At 42.9% G+C, this 22,644-nt stretch overlaps 1 protein-coding gene across 1 annotated transcript in view; it reads left to right on the forward strand.

Moving 5' to 3' along the window:
* Positions 1-3,641: 3,641 nt before the first annotated feature.
* LOC147021722 (glutamate receptor ionotropic, NMDA 2C-like) overlaps positions 3,642-22,644 on the forward strand; it is a 211,113-nt gene continuing 192,110 nt past the window's right edge. Inside the window, exons 1-5 of the mRNA XM_085890453.1 lie at positions 3,642-4,347; positions 4,475-4,824; positions 7,292-7,757; positions 8,425-9,020; positions 17,099-17,213. Of these exons, the coding sequence (XP_085746579.1) occupies positions 7,308-7,757; positions 8,425-9,020; positions 17,099-17,213 (1,161 nt within the window). The 5' untranslated portion in view covers positions 3,642-4,347; positions 4,475-4,824; positions 7,292-7,307. The remainder of the gene's footprint in view (positions 4,348-4,474; positions 4,825-7,291; positions 7,758-8,424; positions 9,021-17,098; positions 17,214-22,644) is intronic.

Here is a 22,644-nt window from a genome sequence, read left to right on the forward strand (position 1 = left end):
TCAAACTTCTTTCAGTTTTTTTTTTAAGTATTGATCTTAATTCTACTGCTGTAGACACACACACACACACACACACACACACACACACACACACACACACACACACACACACACACACACACACACACACACACACACACACACACACACACACACACACACACACACGGACACTTTGAGACCTGGGATGGGAGCATTTAAAACCCACGCTATTGACCTGGCAAAGGTCTGCCTGCATGCATGCATGCTCGTTCGTGCAGTGACCTTTGCATCCCTCCGGTCGGCTCACTCTGAATCTGATTCATACATGTTGCAGTCTCCTCCACAGAGGGGGCAGGGTGGGGGAGCAGGAGGAGGGGTGCAAAGGTCACTGCACGTACGAGCATGAGAGAGAGAGAGAGGAGAGGAGAGGAGAGGAGAGGAGAGGAGAGGAGAGGAGAGGAGAGGAGAGGAGAGGAGAGAGAGCAGAGAGAGGGATAGGGGTGAGTGAGGGATTCTGCCAGATATGACTCCCAGTTTAACGTCCATCCGAGAGATGGCACACACACTTTGATGAATCACCCTGCCTGTGAAACACTGGGATAACAGTTTCTAGCTTGGTCGGGACTCAAACCCAGGCTACACAGAGCGAGCATGCGTACCTCTCGGCTTTGCTGCCATGATGTAGCGATTCATTACTTCATAACAACTGAAAACCTATTTTACTCATTATGATTATATAATTTATTTTGCCTTCCCACCTCCGGTATCAAACCATGGTATCGCCATTGAAACTTGAAGTAATCGTGCCAAGTGGCATCACCAAGCTCTCCATGAAATGGTTGAAGAAACTTTTAAAAATAAAACGTTTAATTTTTATTTATGTCTGCCGAAGTGAAGGGTCGTATAATGGAAGATCATACAAAAATGGGAAACATTGTGTAAAATAAAATTTCACATTTTAAGTGAGCGAGCCACCACCTGTTACATCACAGAACAACATGTGGCCAACACAGGCGAATGGCCCTGACCTTCGTTCAGGTCGATCGATATAATTTATAAGTATTCAGTGACAGTGTGAATATCGTAGTGGGCTGGCCAAGTGGCTTAAGCACTCAAGGAAGCACTCCAAGAAACTGGCTTGTCAAGCAATGATCTGTCATATTAAACACCTCTCGAAGACACCCAAGCAATGTCCGAATTAGATACTTTTTTTAAATCAGTTGGAACTACTGCTATGTTCAAACCTGGAGCTTAATTTTTGTAATTCGGCTAAGTATAAGAGATTCCTGAAGTTATGGCATGTGCTGAAATGAAATAAAGCCAAAAGCGTTGGCTTCTCTGGGCGTTTATAAGCATTGCAATGTATCCAGCGATTCGTAGCTATGATGAACAAGCATTCGATAATAAGACTGAGGAAAGTGAAAAAAGAAACTTTATCGTGAAGAAATCATTGCAGCCTGTTCCAAGTGAAGGAATGGTTGAGCAGGCCAAAAAACATCGTGGCTTCAGATCCCAGTGAAGTTACCCAGGAAACGCCTTAAGACCCCAGACAGTGAGGTGGCCGAGGATCACCTGATGAAGGATATAATTAAATAAGGCCATTAATTATCTTCAAAAGGGGTGTTTTAATTTACCCAAACACCCAATGTTCACTCTTGCACTTCCTTGCAGTTCTCTTCGTATGCATGCGAAGTTTCAGGCTGCTAGGTTTTAGAGTTTTGGAGTTATGGAGGAGACACACACACACACACACACTGACACACACACACACACACTGACACACACACTGACACACACACACACACACACACACACACACACACACACACACACACTGACACACACACACACACACACACACTGCTTTTTTGTATATACAGTTTATACACTATACAGAGACATGACAGAAGTAAATAGACACCATGATTTTGAAACAATTTATTTATTGAACATTTGAAATACATTTGATCCATTTTTATACATACACTAGTATTTGGTAGACCTGCCATTTGCAGATTTTAATGCTTTTACTCTTTCAGGTATACAACTAACAAATTTCGAAATTTTCTCTTGTGGGATTTCTGCCCAGGCTTAATGCAAAAGGTTTAGCAATTCTGCCCATGATGTTGGTTTCCTGGACTTTTTCCGCACAGCTCGATCCAATATGGTCCAGAGGTGTTCAATGGGATTCATGTCAGGAGACCGACTTGGCCATGGAAGTCGCTTGATCCCATTTCTGTCCTGCCATTCTTTGGTCTTTTTTGCAGTGTGGCATGGAGTTCCATCTTCCATAAACGGTGTTGTTTTTGATCATCTGACCAGTGGAGAATACAGGGAGATATTCCTCCTCAAGGATAGAAATGTATGTTGTACAGTTGATGTTGCAACACGCTCCACAAGCTCTGGCCTGCCAGCACTCCAGATTGCTCCCCACACCATCACTGAAAAACTACCGTGTTTGACAGTTGGCAACAATCGGTTCAAAGAAAACTCTTGACTTGGAAGTCTCCAGACACAAACGCGTCCACTTTCTGAAAATTGATAAAGTGGGACTCACCTGAAAAAATGACAGTTCGCCAAAACTCCAAGGGTCTGTTGGCCATCTCGTTAGCCCACTCTTTCTCCTTTGAATGTTGGCTACTCTAAGAAGAGGTTTTCTCTGAGCTGCTCTCCCATAGTAGCCCAGTTGATGAAGGTACCACACGGCAGTTCTTGAGCTAACCTGACCTCCTCTGCAACATTTGCTGCCTTGCAATGGGGAGTTTTCTCAATGGACTGCTTGACAGCTCGAAGACACCTTTCTGAGGTCCCAGATCAACTGGAATGGGAAGGTGTGGATTCCTTTCCTTCGCAGGTGAATTGCACAATGACCCGATTGACTACAGAAAGCGGAATGCCAAGGTTCTGAGCTATCTGATGCTGGCTGACTCCACCTTCCGATTGGCCAACAATTTGTCCTCTTTGAAAATCGGAAAGATCATGTGCTCCCTGGGTTTCAGGCATAGTTAATTGTCCTACAAGACCCATGAACTCGTTTCTGCAAAGAAATACTCGAATATTAGTACATATCATTGAGTAAAACTGCGTTATACAGAAGAAATGAAGAAATTTAAAGTGTCTATTTACTTCTGTCATGTCTCATATATATATATATATATATATATATATATATATATATATATATATATATATATATATATATATATATATATATATATATATATATATATATATATATATATATCGACACACACACACACACACACACACACACACACACACACACACACACACACACACACACACACACACACACACACACACACACACACACACACACACACACACACACGACAATATGACCAGAATGAGGTCCGTTGCTGGGTTGCCAACATATTAGGCAACACTAAAATCAGGCATATCAGGCTAACAGATGAGGCAAGATTAAAAAAAAGAAGTTGAAAAGATAACTCGCTGTTTCATTCCACCATTCTGTTTGTGTACTATATTTTGGTGATGGGCCAGGGGAGGCACGGGGGGTGGGGGGGGGGCGCATGAGATTAGCAACTTGATGAATCGATTGAACATGAAGAGAGGAGTCCACCTTTTTACAATCTCTGGCCTCACCCTCACAACAAGCCACCCCAGGTTCACTCGGTCTCCACAAGCTATGCACTCAAAACCAAGAGGTTCCACAGATGAGGAAACTGTGACCCGAGGAGATCCATGAAATCAACTAAAGCAACACATGAAGACCATTGGGTTTACTGTGGCTCTCCGTCTGTTCATCACGTCAAGGCTACATGACTACATCTGCGGGGTTCTGCGCAAAAAGCAGGATTGGGCGGCGGCAAGTGCGTCGGTAATCTCGCTGCAAGCGCAGGGGATTTGACTCGAGTGCTTCGAAATTGGAAGAGTCATCGAGTCCATGGTCCATCACGGCCAGTGATAGCTGTCACCAAATGTGGCTGGTTGGACAACCACAAAAACCCGCGTGGAATCCATGCCTCTCACATTGTTCAGCACGAACCTCGTACGTAACTTATCGTCGTCCTCGGTGCTGAATATCCGCATCTGTATTGCATTCGTGTCGCTGAGGAGGGCGGAATAAACACAGCACGTCACGTACGAAGACTTTCTCGCCTCGTCTTCGTCAGAGACACGTTCAGATGAGGTGGGAAGTCGCCAGAAGGAAAGGCTGCTGAGGGTCGGGTTCTCCGAGAAAAAGTCGACGATCGCTTTGCAGACAACCCTCTCCAACGAGCGCAGCCACGGCTCCTACATCAAAAGGTCTCCTGTCGTTCCGCCGTTTGGATCGGGATTATAATTGGATGCCTTAGCGATCCTCTTGGAGCAGGTGAATGCGTAAGTTTTGCAGGAACGCACGCACTAAGAGGGCGCCTCACGATTTTGTAAAACTGTAATAAAAAGGAAACTGTCTCCCCCCCCCCAACAAAACCCCCACCCCACCCTCCATTTTCTCTGGCTCCAGGCTCCGATTAAGAGTGATGCTCAACCGCTAACACGGAGGGAGCGAGCGAGAACGACCACAACAGAGCTCACTGACTGCACACCTTCCCTTGGAGAGAGTGCGAGGAGGATGTAGAGCAGACCTGGGGTACTCCTTGTACACCAGGAAGAGTGAAACTGACTGATGGCGGGAAACGATGGTCACGTAATGTCCCTTCTCATTAGATGCCAAGCACCGCGCAGCAGTTATCTCACACCACATTGATCCTGCACTGGGTCCAGCTCATGGCCACAACGGCAAAAAACGACAATTAACCGGAAACAATATTTGGAGAGTGAAGACCGCCCTGCAGCGTGTGAATACTTTTAAAGGTAAGAGGGACGCGTTTTCAAGGTGGTAAAAATTGAGGATGTGAGGGTAGCACCTTGAGGTGTAATGGACCACTTTTATCACTTGTTTCTTGTCATTTCATTTGTGATCTGAACAACTACATGAACATGATATGTGGGCGCAGCAGGTGGTGTTCGCTCCAATCGTTTGATTCCATTGTGACCACTGCTCTTCCACGCATGTTGCAAACCAGCATGACGTCACAAGGTACAGTATAGAATGAGCAAAAAAGGAGGGCTGCAATGGAAAGCCTGCGTTTTCATCATCGTCGATCCAAATGCACATTGATTATCATTGATCCAAATGCGGGTTGATCATTGTGGATCCAAATGCATGTTGATCATCGTGGATCCAAATGTGCTAGATCATTGTGGATCCAAATGCGCGTAGATCATCGTGGATCCAAATGTGCATAGATCATCGTGGATCCAAATGTGTGTAGATAATCGTGGATCCAAATGAGGGTTGATCATTGTGGATCCAAATGTGCATAGATCATCATGGATCCAAATGCGGGTTGATCATCGTGGATCCAAATGCATGTAGATCATCGTGGATCCAAACGCGTGTTGATCATCGTGGATCCAAATGCGTGAAGATCATTGTGGATCATCGTGCATCCAAATGCGTGTAGATCATCATGGATCCAAAGGTGTGCAGATCATCGTGGATCCAAATGCGTGTTGATCATCCTGGATCCAAATCCGTGTAGACCATTGTGGATCAAAATCCGTGTAGACCATTGTGGATCCAAATGTGTGTAGATCATCGTGGATCCAAATGCGTGTAGATCATCGTGCATCCAAATGCGTGTAGATCATCATGGATCCAAAGGTGTGCAGATCATCGTGGATCCAAATGCGTGTTGATCATCCTGGATCCAAATGCGTGTAGATCATCGTGGATCCAAATGCGTGTTGATCACCTTGGATCCAAATGCGTGTTGATCACCTTGGATCCAAATGCGCGTTGATCATCGCGGATCCAAATGCGCGTTGATCATCGCGGATCCAAATGTGTGTTGTTCATCATGGATCCAAATGCATGGAGATCATCATCCATCCAAATGCGTGTTGATCATCATGGATCCAAATGTGCATGTATCATCATTGATCCAAATGCGTGTTGGTAATCCTGGATGATAATTCCTGTTGATCGTTCATCCAAATACATGCTGACGAATGTGGATCCAAATGCGCTTTCACAATCATGGATCCAAATGGACATTGTGATCGTGAATCCAAATGGGCGTTGATGATCGTGGATCCAGATGGATGTTGATGATCATGGATCCAGATGGATGTTGATGATCGTGGATCCAGATGGATGTTGATGATCGTGGAACCAGATGGATGTTGACGATTGTGAATCCAGATGGATGTTGATGATCGTGGATCCAGATGGATGTAGACCATAGTGGATCAGCATGTGGATCCCATTCCGCGTTTATGATCATGGAACTTAACGTGCGTTGATGCAGGTTGACAAATATGGGTCCAAATGCACGTTGATTATCGTGTATCCAAATGTGCATTGATCATCGTGGATCCAAATGGTGGGAAGTCATTCCAGACTATCACAAGAAAGGGGGTGGGGGAGTAGGGTGTGACTTTACTCCAAGGCACAAGAGGAAGTATTATAAAATAAATCCTGAACTGGAAATCAAAAGTTATCAATATCAAATAGTGCTCTATATAATAAATATACACTATCATTATCACACCTTCATTTTAATTTGTAAACCCACATTTGCCTAGGTTTACCATATGATTAATAATCAATACATCATTCGCCGAATTAATATAAAGACAAAGACCGATAATGATAAAACTATCATTTTACAATTATTTTAACCTTTTCGTTAAACAATCGTCCTTATTTTGAAATCTTCTGCGTGAGACCACGGAATTGTTGATCACTCTCGACAAATTTTCTAAGCGTTGTGTTTGTACTATTGTAATATTTTGCATTATTATATGTTCTTGGACGATAAATTGGAGTTTATAAAAAACAAGCCACCATGAGAGTTTTGGTGTTTTCTTTGTTTTGTTGTTTTTTTACGCACAATCGATGGTGAAACTTCTGAATTTATTTTTCGTTGAATCAAAAAATAATACCGATGTTAAACCCCAAAATTAACACGTGTAATTGCAGTAAATGCAATGATGCTTGACGTAATGCTGATTGGATTTGAGGAAAGAACGAAAAACCCCATTCCAACAGTGTGTACAGTTACCAAGTTTCTTGCAGAGCGCTCGCCAGGTGGCTTAAGCACTCAAGCAAGCACTCATTCAAAACTGTTGATAAGGAACGGCTGGCTTGGCAAGCGCTAGCGAGCTACTTGGTAACTGAACATACCCCAGGTATGGCAAAGGGGTTCATTTGATTTGTAGCTGTGGAGTTGAGATGATGGGTCAACAGTGATGGTTCTGAAATGGTTTTATGCAGCAGGTTTTGACGTCATATGCAAGCAAGCTCGAGCATGGGCAGTCCACAAGGCGTTGCTGGATCTTTCACCCCATTGCATCTACATCGACTGCTGATCCTACTACTTGTGCCGAGGTTGTCAGTGGCACATGGTTTGCAGCAGCTGATGCAACCCAAAGTCAATGTAGCCGTGGTCTTTGGGGGCACGTCTTACCTCCTCGACATGAAGAGCATCGCGAGCAAGGAAGGCCTTGAGAGCCTGCCTGTTGCTGTGGACATTGTAACAATTGTAGTTAATGACACAAACCCCAAGAGCCTCGTGAAACAGACCTGCGACCTACTCAATAGGACTCACGTGGACGGCCTGGTGTTTGGTGACGACACAAGCCAGCAGGCGGTGGCACATATACTGGACCTGATATCCACCCACACATCACTCCCCATCATAAGTATTTATGGAGGATCTTCGGTCGTGATGGACCATAAGGTATATGAATGAGCTGCATGTGTTCAGAGCGATACTTGTGCACTGCATTATAAATGTTGAGATATTGCGAAAGGAGCATTTGTAATGTCAAACCACATGAAGCCCTGCAGGTGAGGAAAGATGAAAGCTTTAGAAAGGACCTGTCGGGTGATAAGCTCCATGTATCATCGGCTGAGCAATGCTTTCTGTGCAAAATACTTTTCAGTAGTGCAAGCATATACAGGACGAGCTCAAAAGTTGACCTGGTAGACCTATCGAAAAGAAACTAAATGTCAAGCCTTCATTATCCTCTCCACTGAGTTGCCCACATGCCCTATAATTAACGTAACTGTCAGCATGCAGATCGAGATTTTCAGCCATAGTCATTGCCGTAGCATTCCAAACAAAGATGGCTTTTTCCTGATTTTTTTCTGCAAGTTCTTGAGTATGCGTGTTTTGGGAAAGTTTGAAACTGCTGTATTGTATTGTGATGGCCTCTCAATGCCCTGAAACGTGGCCTTCAAGTACTGTAAGGAGACCTTTTGCAGCATTGCCAATTTAAGGTACATGAAGGTGTAGCAATATAATTAGGAACAATCGTGTTTGATTCACTGATTTAGATGTCAAACTATGACTATGAAACTTTGTTGTTTTATGACGTTAACTGTCATTCTGATGTTCCATCCAGGAACAGGGATCAAATTTTCTGCAGTTTGGTGCATCACTCCATCACCTTTCGCTGGTGGTTATGAACACCCTTGAGGAATATGATTGGTACCGTTTCTCAGTTGTTACCAGCCATCGCCCAGCCTATGGGGAATTCGTCGGTGGGCTGCTCGATATTATGAAGTCCAGTATCCTGAGCTGGGAGCTAGCATCAGTAGTGACAGTTGATTTAAAAGGTGATGGGAGTGATTTAAACATGGAGACTCAACTCAAGAAAGTACATGCCATGATCATCGTGTTGTACTGCTTGATGGATGAGGCTCCAGTGATATTCAGAACTGCCGAGCGGGTTGGGCTCACTGGTCCTGGTGTTGTATGGATTGCTCCTGGGATGCCCTCTGGACCGCATGATCCAGCTCTACCCAAATTCCCCGTGGGACTCATCTCTGTAGCATTTGACTCATGGGACTACAGCTTTTCCATGCGGGCTCAGGACGGGGTCGCCATCATCGCTATAGCAGCCTACAATGCATTCTTGGAGCTTGGACAACTGCCTGAGACCCGAGCCAGTTGCAACAACCTCGCAAAAAGTGGAAAAACATCTCACAGCATTTCTCGGTAAAATGGTTTAAAGACTCTATGATCTTCATTGTTTGAAAAGGTTGAAGTTTTTAATACAAATATATTGTATAATTCATCTAAATTCATTTTGTGTGACTGTTTACAAAAGGGACGATGTTGCAGTTAGAGGCATAGAATAGGATCCACAGGTGTGACGCATGTCCAGAGGGTAGAACTTTCATCAGAACGGTGTATTGGATGTCAGATCGAGGACGTGCGTCCTTTGTTTGGGGCAATTGCTTGATGTCGTACTCAAAATAAAAGCTTAAGGAGTGTGGGCTGGAGCCACACCCCCAAATGATTATTGTTATTGGAAGGTTATAGTCTGTTGAATAAATCCTTTTATCAGTAGATTGATAAACCAGATGTATAACATTTGAATGATCTTTGCAAAAATGACAATTTTTTTTTGTATACATAGTCGAGGCTCACGGAAGAGCTAATCCTAGTACACTGAACGGATCAGGGTGCAACAGGAAAAAACGGAACAGTAGAGAGAGGGGGGAGACCAACAGCAGAGTCGAAGGCCAAGATGGAGGGAGGCGGGCAAACAATGGGTGTGGAGAGGAATGTGTGGCAGAAGAGGATTCATCGGGTGGACAGGGTGGATACATAAGGAAAGTCTCAGCAGGGAAAACTGGAAATGTGGAATGAGGAGGGCTAGGGGTGGGGTTAACGAGGGTAAAAGAGATCATGTTTTTGGATTGGGGACAATCTGAGATGGTGGTGAACAGCTTTCTTGAAGACCTGGATGGAAGGAATGGGATTGAAATAAATTTGGAGGTTGGTTCCACAGGTGGGAAAAAGAGGAACAAATGAGTGGAGGTAAACAGTGATCCTGGATTTAGGTAGTTTCACCACAAGGGGGTTGATGATGGACTGTGTGTGCTCTGCAGAAATCTATGGGGACAAAGCACGGAAAGTGCAGAGGGTGCAAGACCATAAAGGAGACGGTAGAAGACAGAGAGATCACCGACCTGTATGCAATGTCGAAGTGATTGGCCCACAGACTCAGCTTCATTGTGGGAGATTCCACAAATATTGAAGGCTTTGGTTTCCATTGTGTCAAGCTGATCGAGATACGGCAGGGGAGTCAGCCCAGATGGGAGAGCAGTACTCCATCAAATTGCGGATGTAGGCCTTGTAGGTAGATAGGAGTTCAGGTGTGCCAAGGAAGAATCAATGCTGTTAGTGAGAGCAATGGCTGATAGTAAGATTTCAGAATTTATCTTTGTGATAATCTATATACCTGCAAAGGTTTATGAAACAAACCATAAACTGGGATAATATTCAACACAAATATATTATTCTGCAGGCTGAGATTGCAAAGGTATATTATGCAAACAAAATATACCTGTCTGTATTTGGGAATGTGGATTATTTAGAATACAATTTTCAACCCGAAGAGCTAAACATTATCATACCGATCCTTAAGAGCATTATCATAGCCATCATCCCACCCATGGTACACTAAATCCAGTGATGAGCAGTTGCCTTGAAACAAATTATCTTTTTTTTTCCTGGAAGGCAAATTATGTTAACTCAACCAAGGAATTCTTGCACAGAAACAAGCCCTCTCTTATGCACAGATCCATCACGTGTCGGATTCATTTATCCTACTTTTCTTCCCGCTCATGGTTCACTGAATCCTGTGGTAAGGCAGTTACTTTGAAACGAATTGCCTTCTCTTCCTGGAGGGTAAATCCAACCAAAGGCTGTCTCAGATCATTCCACAAAGCCCGAAACAAGTGTGTATCTACTCTCAGGAGAGCGAGAAAATAGCATCTGTCCATTCTCAAGAATTAACTTTCAAAATTGTCTGCCTCCTCTAAAACCTGGTTGCACCTTGTTAAGTCTGTCTCTGATGTGTGCTCCCCCTCCACCACTTCCCTGACTTCAAATGGCAATACAGCTGACTCTGCTTGTGAAAAGGCCGAATGCCTCAAATCTGTGTTTGTTTCCAAACATTGTGTCCCCAACCCCCTGCTTTCTGTCTACTCATCCTTCCATTCCATGCCCAACTGCTTCTGAACTGTGTATTTTGCACCTGAGAAGGTGGAAAAGTTTCTAGCATCCCTCGACTGATTCTGCAACTGGACTGGAGGGCATCAGTTCACGTGTCTGAAACTCCTCCTGTGCTGTTCTTTTTTTTGTATACCTTGTCGAGGCTCGTATGTGAGCTAAGACACACCACACAACAATGGGGGGGGGGGCATGAGACAAGAGGGGCGGGAGTGGGAAGGACAAAACAGTGGTGAACAGAGACATTAGGAGATCTGTGGAAGGGAGAGGGATGGGGCAGGGAACATGGGGTATACAAGATGGACATTACAGGGACTTTCAGGAAAGAAAGCAGGGAATTTGAAGTGGGTGGGTTTGGGGTGGATTAACGGGTGTAGAAAAGATTGAGAATTTGGATGGGGGACGATAAGAGGTGGTGCTGAACAGCTGTTTTGAAGGCCTGGAGGGATGAATGGGATTGAACAGAGTGAGGGAGTTTATTCCTAAGGCGAGAAAAAAGAGGAATGAAAGAGTGAAGGTGAGCAGTGATTCGTGATTTTGGTAGTTTTACCAGAAGGGGTTTTTTTGTCAGACCTTGAGTACCCTGCGGAAATATGGTGGGGACAAGTCACAGACACAGCGGGGTGGGGGGGGGGGAGACCGGAGAGGAGGCGTTAGAAGACAGAAAGACCACCGACCTGCCTGTGGTGAGAGAGTGAGGCCAAAAGACTCAGCCTCATCATGGGAGATGCCAATGATCGGAAATTGCACTTTCTCTCTCTCTGCCCCTTCACCCTGCCATTTGGCCATGGTCATCTTTCATCTGCTTGGAAATCAGCCGATGCCACTGCATTACATAGACATGGTGTGAAAATAGATCATCTTAAATACAGAACTATTAGCTTGCTTTCAAATTTTCATTAAGGTCATTGAATCCTTCATCATACTCAACATCAAATCATTCCTTTTCTCCAATTGGCTGATCTCAGATTGGCAGTTCAGACTCGGACTTGGCCACTCTACCATGGACATGCTGCTTCTCCTCTCCCAATAATGGTTGGGAGGCCCACAATCTCAGGCATGAGATCAGCACCATCTCTCTAAGCATATCTCAAATATTTGATCGTTTGGCACCATGCCTTGCTCTCCAAACTCTCTACCTATGGCATCCGAAGCCATTCCACACGTGGATTGCTGACTTCCTCTACTGCCGTAGCCAACATGTAGTTCTCAACGGGATATTCTCATCACCCTGTCAAGGATGGAATGCCCCAAGGCAATGTTTTGGCCCAATCCTATTCCTAATCTTAATTAACGATCTTTCTGACTTTCTGGAAAATCCTCTTTATCTCTTTGTTGATGTCTATACCCTTGACCGTGGCATTCATCATCCTTCAGATAAGCAGGCCTCAGTTTTTCCTTCTCTGCAGACTTTGACAAAATCACGAGCAGGTCAAACACTTGGAATATGTCATTCAATCCTGGCATATATCTCTCTCTCTCTCTCTCTCTCTCTCTCTCTCTCTCTCTCTCTCTCTCTCTCTCTCTCTCTCTCTCTCTCTCTCTCTCTGTGTGTGTCTCTCTCTCTCTCTCTCTCTCTCTCTCTCTCTCTCTCTCTCTCTCTCTCTCTCTCTCTCTCTCTCTTTCTCTTTCTCTTTCTCTCTCTCTCTCTCTCTCTCTCTCTCTCTCTCTCTCTCTCTCTCTCTCTCTCTCTCTCTCTCTTTCTCTTTCTCTTTCTCTTTCTCTTTCTCTCTCTCTCTCTCTCTCTCTCTCTCTCTCTCTCTCTCTCTCTCTCTCTCTCTCTCTCTCTCTCTCTCTCTCTGTCTCTCTCTCTGTCTCTCTCTCTCTGTCTCTCCCTCTGTCTCTGTCTCTCTCTCTGTCTCTCTCTCTGTCTCTCCCTCTGTCTCTGTCTCTCTCTCTCTCTCTCTCTCTCTCTCTCTCTCTCTCTGTGTGTCTCTCCCTCTGTCTCTGTGTGTGTCTCTCTGTGTCTCTCTCTCTCTGTGTCTCTCTCTGTGTCTATCTCTCTCTCTCTCTCTCTCTCTCTCTCTCTCTCTCTCTCTCTCTGTCTCTGTCTCTGTCTCTCTCTCTCTCTCTCTCTCTCTCTCTCTCTCTCTCTGTCTCTCTCTCTCTCTCTCTCTCTCTCTCTCTCTCTCTCTCTCTCTCTCTCTCTCTCTCTCTCTCTCTCTCTCTCTCTCTCTCTCTCTCTCTCTCTCTCTCTCTCTCTCTCTCTCTCTGTCTCTCTCTCTCTCTCTCTCTCTCTCTCTCTCTCTCTCTCTCTCTCTCTCTCTCTCTCTCTCTCTCTCTCTCTCTCTCTCTCTCTCTCTCTCTCTCTCTCTCTCTCTCTCTCTCTCTCTCTCTCTCTCTCTCTCTCTCTCTCTCTCTCTCTCTCTCTCTCTCTCTCTCTCTCTCTCTCTCTCTCTCTCTCTCTCTCCAGAAAGACCGTCTGGTGAATCCTGCAATCCACTTCTTAGAAATTCTCTTGAATTTCAGTCAATCAAAGTTTTGAACCACACGATCTTCCTTGGGCAAACCACATATCTAAGTTGGTCTCCAAAGCCAACCACAGACTGGGCATCCTCCATCACCCAAACTCTTTATATGGCTCATCTGAACTTTTACCCACCTGCAACCCTTTCATCTGCAGCTTGATGGAACACTGCTCTCCCCTCTAGACTGGTGCCCCTGCCTTCACACCTTGCTGAGATTGACGTTGTGGACAACAAAGCCTTCAAAGCAATTGGTATCTCCTGTGATGAAGCTGAGTCTCTTGGCCTCTCACTTTGCCATTGCTGACAGGTGGCTGGTCTCTGTTTTCTACTGCCTCCTTTCTGGCCTTGCAACCACTGTTAATTCTGTGCTCTGTTCCCCTCTGGTTTCTGCAGGACTTACGTTGTCTACCATTAACTCCCTTCTGGTGAAATTCTCAAAATCCAGACTCATTGCTCACTTCAACTCATTCTTTCCATTTTTTTTGTCCCCACCTGCAGAACCAGCCTCCATAGCCTCTTCAATGTCATTATTCCCTCCAGAGTTTCAAGACTGTTGTTCACCAGCAAATCAGGTCACCCCCATTCACAACTCTGATCTTTTCTACCCCTATTAACCCTCCCCATGCCCACCTTTCAGGTTTCCCGCTTTTCCTTCCATTTCTTTGATTGAAAGCTTGTGACGATCCACATTGTTCAGCCCTATGTCCTCCACTTGCCCTCATTCTTTTGCCAGGTCCCTTATCCCTCCAAACATCCCTCTATTTTGTCCCTAATCCCTGCTGTTTTTCATTCTGCATGTTTTTATGTAGAATCTAGAATGTTTTTCATTCTGTCATGTCCCTTTCCATTCTGTGTTGTCAGTCATCTACAATCCTTGACACTATATACAAAAGAAAACACATTCCTCATACCTGCTGACCATATTTAACACATTATACCTTTTGATGTTGTGCTTATTAGTTCCCTACCAGTTTCACCAGAGGGGATTATAGATTTGCTCTTTGTTTGTGCATCGATCCATCCGTTCATCCTACCTGTGGTTTTTCAGACCTTATTTTCCCATACCCTGTAACATTTTACTGAAATTTCGTACATGGCTTTATTATGATAAGTTGCAGAACAAGTTCGAGTTTCATGGTGTTTCGTCAAATTTTTCACAGAGTTTTGCCCTTTTTGGACTTATAATATATCAATCACATTGGTAAGGGGAAATGTATTGCAAAGCAATTCTCGCTCTTGTTCACGCTGTTGTTGCTCTTGGCAGAACTTTGTAGTCCATTATGCAACTTGCACGTTTTATTGCAATCATGCTTTCCTTTGCAAATTCAATTTCCATTCACAGTTACTTACTCATATCCTGGGAGAGAGATTCAATTTCAAGGGAGTTACTGGCCAATGAAACTGGAAAATTTGCTCAGATTTAAAGTCTTTGCTAATTAAAATAGGTTTCATAATTTTACATATCACTTAACTGATGTATCTGAAGAAGAAGTCCAGTGGGTGAATGTCTTTTGCTTCTCAATGCCATTAGCAGGATTGACTTCACAAGAATAATAACTAGCATCCGTTGAAGACAAAGTCTTCGATATCCCCCGCCATAGTAAATGAGGACAAGTAGCAAAAGGCACTAGTTCAATTTATTCTTGATATGTGTACCAAATTTCATAAAGAAATAGTTCATAGTTTTGCAACTATGCTCTTGAAACAAAGGTTAACCTCAATCAATTATTTCTTAATACCCAACTTGTCTCCATGGAAAGTGACAATTTTTTTGGGGGGGAAATCTCTAAATATCAAAAGGCACCAGTTCACCACTTGCTTGATATGTGTACCAAATTTCGTAAATATATCTTGAGGGGATTTGTAGTTAAGCTCCGGAAACGAAATGTGACGGATGGACGGATGGATGGATGGACGGACGGAGCCCATTTCTATATCCCCTGCCAACTTCGTTGGTTGGTGGGGGATAACAATAAGAAGAGCGAGAATTCCTTTGCAATACATGTTCTCTTCCAATGTGATATTTTCTCTAAGTCCAAAAAGGGAAAAACAGTGAAAAATTGACGAAACGCCCTGAAAGTTGAACTTGTTCTGTAACTTACCATAGTAAAACCATGTACCAAGTTTCAGTCGAATATGTTAAAGGGTATGGGAAAAAATTCTAGAAAACCACAGGTGGGACGGACAGACGGAGATCAAACCAATAGTCCACTCTGGTGAAACCAGTAGGGGACAAATAAAAAAAAAACATTTCACAAGGGGATGTGTTCATGGAAGGAAACTATCATATAACTCAGGAGGCAGAAAGATCACAATGTGACAAAGACTTCCGATGCAAAGTCACATCATGGGAGATCAGTAATACATAACAGTAACTCAAACATGTGGAAACACATAACAATGGAGCAAAAGATCAAACGCTGCTTGTACCTTGTATTGATTGGTGTGCGTTAGTGTATTTCTGTGTAGTACACCCTGAAAGTACAGAAATGTCTCAGAAGGCCTTCTGCAAAACAACAGCAATGGCTCTCAATTAGAAAGCTGTGACAGCAACTTCAATGCAGAAAACTCTTCTCTGTTGTCACAATGGACATGCTGTTGTCTGATGAGAAAGAAAGCTTTTTTGAAATGTTGCCCAAACCTTTTCATTTGCTGTAAAAAAAATATGGCACTTCGTTGGACCAAATGACAAGTTGCTATGAGCTGTGAGCTTGACCCACTATGAGTGAGCTTGATTTTTCTTTCAGTGGTGATGGAGTTGAATACGCAGAAGTCGCTCTCTGTGAATAGGAAACCATAAAGTGCATCACTCGAGCAGTAAATGTGCTTTCTTGTTGAGTGTTTAGTTGTTTGTGATTCAGAGCACCGCAGCACAAGTGTATGTTTTTGCATTACCTTATATATGCGTGGCACACCTGCAAGGTCAATCCGGCACAAGAGACCTGCTTCTCACAGTCATGTATTCTATAAGTGCTTTAGCTGATGTGGTTTATTACTGGATGACCTGTGTTTAGGAGATTGTCCTGATGGATATGATCTTCAGTGTGCCATTGAAGAACACAATGCTCTTTGGAAATGTCTTAAAGATTCTACTTTTCCATGATTGTTGTTGACTGTGCATTCACATCTTTCATATGCCAAGCCTGATGGATCGCATGATACTTTATAATCACATTAATTTGTAACCACATTAACCACAATTAGATTGTTTTGCACGGAGTGCAAGATATGTTATGTAAATATTCTGTGATTTATATTGTAAATATTCTATGTGGCTTTCTTACTGAGGAATCAGGATATCGTACTTGACACTGCAAAATCTGAGACAATTAGCTTTGCTTTGACACATGGAAACCAACCAATAGACTTTCCAGAACACAGCTCACATCTGTCATAATTCACGTGTAATGGCGAATATCTGTTCCACATGGCTTCGTAAATGAGAGATTATGCAGATTAGAGGTTAAAGGCTTGCCAGAGGATGTACGATGTGCCGAGATGAACGTGGTTGCAGTTGTACAACACCCAACATTCCAGCATTATGTTAATATGCAGAGTTACAACTGAGATGTTTGTGTTTCGCAGATTTTTAATGGACACTCGATGGAATGGCAATGACTTTTCCTTCATGCCAGATGGATATTTGTCAACACCCAAGGTCATCTTGAAGGTTTTGAACAAGACTCGTCTTTGGGAAAAGGCAATATCTCTCTCACTCTCACTCACTCACTCACTCACTCACACACTCACACACACACCACCTGGTGTCTTTTCTTTGGTCATTAATGATGGGAATGGGATATACAGCTTGATGACACACCAGTCTTTCTCTTCTAAGAGCCTTAATTATATAAATAATATATTTTTTCGTGCAGTTTGTGAATAGGTAATGATGATTCGTAGTTAATGAAGTTAACCATAGCCTCTTTATGATGGATGCATTAGGTATTAGGATGTCAACCTTGTGCTCCACAGTTTAGATTTGATGTAACTGGGTATGTTGTGCAATGATACATGAGCCTTCAAATTCATCATGACCTGAAGTCCAGTGGTAGTCATGAGATGTTGTGGAGCAAACACTATAATCCCGTAGTTGACATAATGTGATAAGTTTTTCATTCTAATGTTGAAAGGAAGAACAAAATGCGTTTGGCTGTTTTGTGTTTCCATTTGAACATTGGTGTCATTTTTATCAGTATGGTCATTGATGCGATGGTCCCATCCAGATACTTAGTCGATTGGTCCATCCTCTATTAATGTCTTTGTAATCCATTCGTATAAGTCGACATTTTATGTCCTTCCATCCTTCTTCTACAAGCGATATAAGTTCCTCCATTAGTTTCAACAAAGAAGTGAAAACTCACCAAAATATTAAATCAATTTGACATGAAGTGTAAAACACATTTTGGAAGTATCGTAGTTGTGCCGAAGTTGCATGATATCGATCCAGAATTCCCACAATCCACATCTTCATGCTCCTTAAGCAGTTACCTTGACCTTTATAGTGCTTGGTCCATTGAGCCCAGGTGTTCAGAAAAACAAACAAACAAATTATACCATTTTTGAAGTTCGATCTAGCTGAGGCGAGAAATGACTCCGTTCGTCCCGATGCAGCACACGGCTGTGGGATAGCACCATATGGCTGTGTCGTTGATTCAATGCCCTCTGCTAGTTACGGCAAGAATTTGGCCATGATGCCGGACACCATGATAGCTTGCCTACTCTTCTCAAAGGACACCATGGCATCTTTAACATCCACCAACAAATGCTGGCAGATGGGCCAACCATTTAATGTTCATCTGAGGGACAGCACACACATTTATGAATCACCCTAACTGTGAAACACTGGGAATACAGTTTATAGCTGGATCAGGACTCATCACGATTCGAACTCAGGTTGGATAAAGCTGGGTCAGGATTCGTCAGGATTTGAACCCAGGCTGGACAGCTTGGAGGCAAGTGTGTGCACATCAAGGCCATCTTGTCAGCCCAGAAATGGCTCTGATAATGATTCAATCATCATGTTCAGAAAATGTTGCTTTTCATGCAACTCTTCAGTTATAAATGATTTTGTTGCAAAAATAAACATGACCATTTGCTTTGCTCCACAAATTTAGGTTATTCTGAAGAAAATACCCGATTGAATCAAGAATATACCACATTGTTTCCCCACCAGAGGGTATTGCATTTGGGTCCGTTTGTTATTTAAGAAATCTAAAGATTTCGTAAGTATATTGATGATTTCCATTTCTGTTTGTTTGTTTGTTTGTTTGTAGGCACGATAACTCGAGAACAGAAGAAGCTACCAATGTCAAATTACACCACGTGATTCAGGATGGTGATGGCTCGTGCTGATTAGATTTTGGTCAAAATCGGTTAAAGGTCAAGGTCACAGTGAGGTCAAATATTCGATTTTTGATGGCTTGGTACAGAATCATCGTAGAAACTTCTGGTTTGCGTCGCTACCTTCTCTCGAGACAGCTTTTATTAGACAAGGTCAGAGGTCAAGTTGACGATTTCGTAAGTACCAGTCTATGACTGCTTGTTTGTTTGTTTGTTTGTAGGCAGGATAACTCGAGAACGGAAGAAGCTACCAATGTCAAATTACACCACGTGATTCAGGAGCGTGATGGCTAGTGCTGATTAGATTTTGGTCAATATCGGTCAAAGGTAAAGGTCACAGTGAGGTCAAACATAATTCCGTAAATTCACGTGGAGAAATGGAGTATTTTTGCTTCGCTCGATGTTACAAGTTCGTTTTAACTTCGATTTTAATTTTGTCTTCGGTTTTTGCGATCGCTTAGGACGCTTAAAACTCGATTGTCAAAATTCTGGTAAAAATCGGATGTTTTGGAGACGTTTTAAGATTGTATAAAAATATTTCACTCGACGCATCACGGGTCATCCCATGATGCAGTGCGTTTGAGCAGACGCGTCGTTGAGTTACGTTAAGGTATAATATAATTGCTGGAGAAATGGAGATTTTTGCTTCGGTCGACGTTACGATTTTTGATGGTTTGATACAGAATCATCGTAGAAACTTCTGGTTTGCGTCACGACCTTCACGAGAGACAGCTTTTATTAGACAAGGTCAGCGGTCAAGTTGACGATTTCGTAAGTACCAGTCTATGACTGCTTGTTACTTACGAAATCTAAAGATTTTCAAAGTCTATTAATGACTTCTGTTTCTGTTTGTTTGTTTGTTTCTTTGTTTGTTTGTAGGCATGATAACTCGAGAAAGGAAGAAGCTACCAATGTCAAATTACACCAGGTGATTCAGGAGGGTGGTGGCTCGCGCTGATTAGATTTTGGTCAAAATCGGTCAAAGGTCAAGGTCACAGTGAGGTCAAACATCCAAAACATTCGATTTTTGATGGTTTGGTACAGAATCATCGTAGAAACTTCTGGTTTGTGTCGCTACCTTCTCAAGAGACAGCTTTTATTAGACAAGGTCAGAGGTAAAGTTGACGATTTCGTAAGTACCAGTCTATGACTGCTTGTTTGTTTGTTTGTTTGGAAGCACGATAACTCGAGAATGGAAGAAGCTACCAATGTCAAATTAAACCACGTGATTCAAGAGGTTGATGACTCATGCTGATTAGATTTTGGTCAAAATCGGTCAAAGGTCAAGGTCACAGTGAGGTCAAACATCCAAAAAATGATAACTCGAGAACGGAGAAGCTACCAATGTCAAATTACACCACGTGATTCAGGAGCGTGATGGCTAGTGCTAATTAGATTTTGGTCAATCGGTCAAAGGTCAAGGTCACAGTGAGGTCAAACATTCGATTTTTGATGGTTTGCTACAGAATCATCGTAGAACCTTCTGGTTTGCGTCGCTACCTTCTCAAGAGACAGCTTTTATTAGACAAGGTCAGAGGTCAAGTTGACGATTTCGTAAGTACCAGTCTATGACTGCTTGTTTGTTTGTTTGGAAGCACGATAACTCGAGAACGGAAGAAGCTACCAAAGTCAAATTACACCACGTGATTCAAGAGGATGATGGCTCCTGCTGATTAGATTTTGGTCAAAATCGGTCAAAGGTCAAGGTGACAGTGAGGTCAAACATCCAAAAAATGATAACTCGAGAACGGAGAAGCTACCAATGTCAAATTACACCACGTGATTCAGGAGCGTGATGGCTAGTGCTAATTAGATTTTGGTCAATATCGGTCAAAGGTCAAGGTCACAGTGAGGTCAAACATTCGATTTTTGATGGTTTGCTACAGAATCATCGTAGAAACTTCTGGTTTGCATCGCTACCTTGTCTAGAGACAGCTTTTATTCGACAAGGTCAGAAGTCATGTTGATGATTTCCTAAGTACCAGTCTATGACTGCTTGTTTGTTTGTTTGTTTGTAGGCAGGATAACTCGATAACGGAAGAAGCTACCAATGTCAAATTACACCATGTGATTCAGGAGGGTGATGGCTAGTGCTGATTAGACTTTGGTCAAAATCGGTCAAAGGTCAAGGTCACAGTGAGGTCAAACATAATTCCGTAAATTAATGTGGAGAAATGGAGTATTTTTGCTTCGCTCGACGTTACAAGTTCGTTTTAACTTCGATTTTAATTTTGTCTTCGGTTTTTGCGATCGCTTAGGACGCTTAAAACTCGGTTGTCGAAATCCTGGTAAAAATCGGATGTTTTGGAGACGTTTTAAGATTGTATAAAAAATATTTCACTCGACGCGTCACGGGTCGTCCAATGATGCAGTGCGCTCGAGCAGACGCGTCGTTGAGTTACGTTAAGGTATAATATAATTGCGTGGAGAAATGGAGATTTTTGCTTCGGTCGACGTTACGATTTTTGATGGTTTGATACAGAATCATCGTAGAAACTTCTGGTTTGTGTCGCTACCTTCTCGAGAGACAGCTTTTATTAGACAAGGTCAGAGGTCAAGTTGCCGATTTCGTAAGTACCAGTCTATGACTGCTTGTTTGTTACTTACGAAATCTAAAGATTTCGTAAGTATATTGATGACTTCCGTTTCTGTTTGTTTGTTTGTTTGTTTGTTTGTTTGTAGGCACGATAACTTGAGAATGGAAGAAGCTAACAATGCCAAATTACACCACGTGATTCAGGAGGGTGATGGCTCGTCCTGATTAGATTTTGGTCAAAATCGGTCAAAGGTCAAGGTCACAGTGAGGTCAAATATTCGATTTTTGATGGTTTGGTACAGATAACTCGAGAACGGAAGAAGCTACCAATGTCAAATTACACCACGTGATTCAGGAGGGTGATGGCTCATGCTGTTTAGATTTTTGTCAAAATCGGTCAACGGTCAAGGTCACAGTGAGGTCAAACATTCGATTTTTGATGGTTTGGAACAGAATCATCATAGAAACTTCTGGTTTGCGTTGCTACCTTCTCTAGAGACAGCTTTTATTCGACAAGGTCAGAGGTCAAGTTGACGATTTCGTAAGTACCAGTCTATGACTGCTTGTTTGTTTGTTTGTTTGTTTGTAGGCACGATAACTCGAGAACGGAAGAAGCTACCAATGTCAAATTACATCTCGTGATTCAGGAGGGTGATGGCGAGTGCTGATTAGATTTTGGTCAAAATCGGTCAAAGGTCAAGGTCACAGCAAGGTCAAATATTCGATTTTTGATGGTTTGGTACAGATAACTCGAGAACGGAAGAAGCTACCAATGTCAAATTACACCACGTGATTCAAGATGGTGGTGGCGAGCGCCGATTAGATTTTGGTCAAAATCGGTCAAAGGTCAAGGTCACAGTAAGGTCAAACATCCAAAACATTCGATTTTTGATGGTTTGGTACAGAATCATCTTCGAAACTTCTGGTTTGTGTCGCTACATTCTCTCGAGACAGCTTTTATTAGACAAGGTCAGTGGTCAAGTTTACGATTTCGTAAGTACCAGTCTATGACTGCTTGTTTGTTTGTCTGTTTGTCCACACATAATGTGCTAACGTAGGCCGCCAACGCCACCTGGTGGTTTTAGCTAGTATTACACATTGTCATCTTTCAACTGAGGGCCTCGATAAAGTATGTACAATAAAGATGTGAGTACGTCGGTGAAGCACGTACTACTATAATGCAAGTAACGTCTATAAAGTACATACAAGTAAGAATGTCAGTAGTCTATAAAATATGTATTAGTAAGAATGT

Source organism: Eptatretus burgeri, chromosome 8 (assembly GCF_056783735.1).
Source record: "Eptatretus burgeri isolate ZD-2024b chromosome 8, Ebu_testis_v1, whole genome shotgun sequence".
Lineage (NCBI taxonomy): Eukaryota > Metazoa > Chordata > Myxini > Myxiniformes > Myxinidae > Eptatretus > Eptatretus burgeri.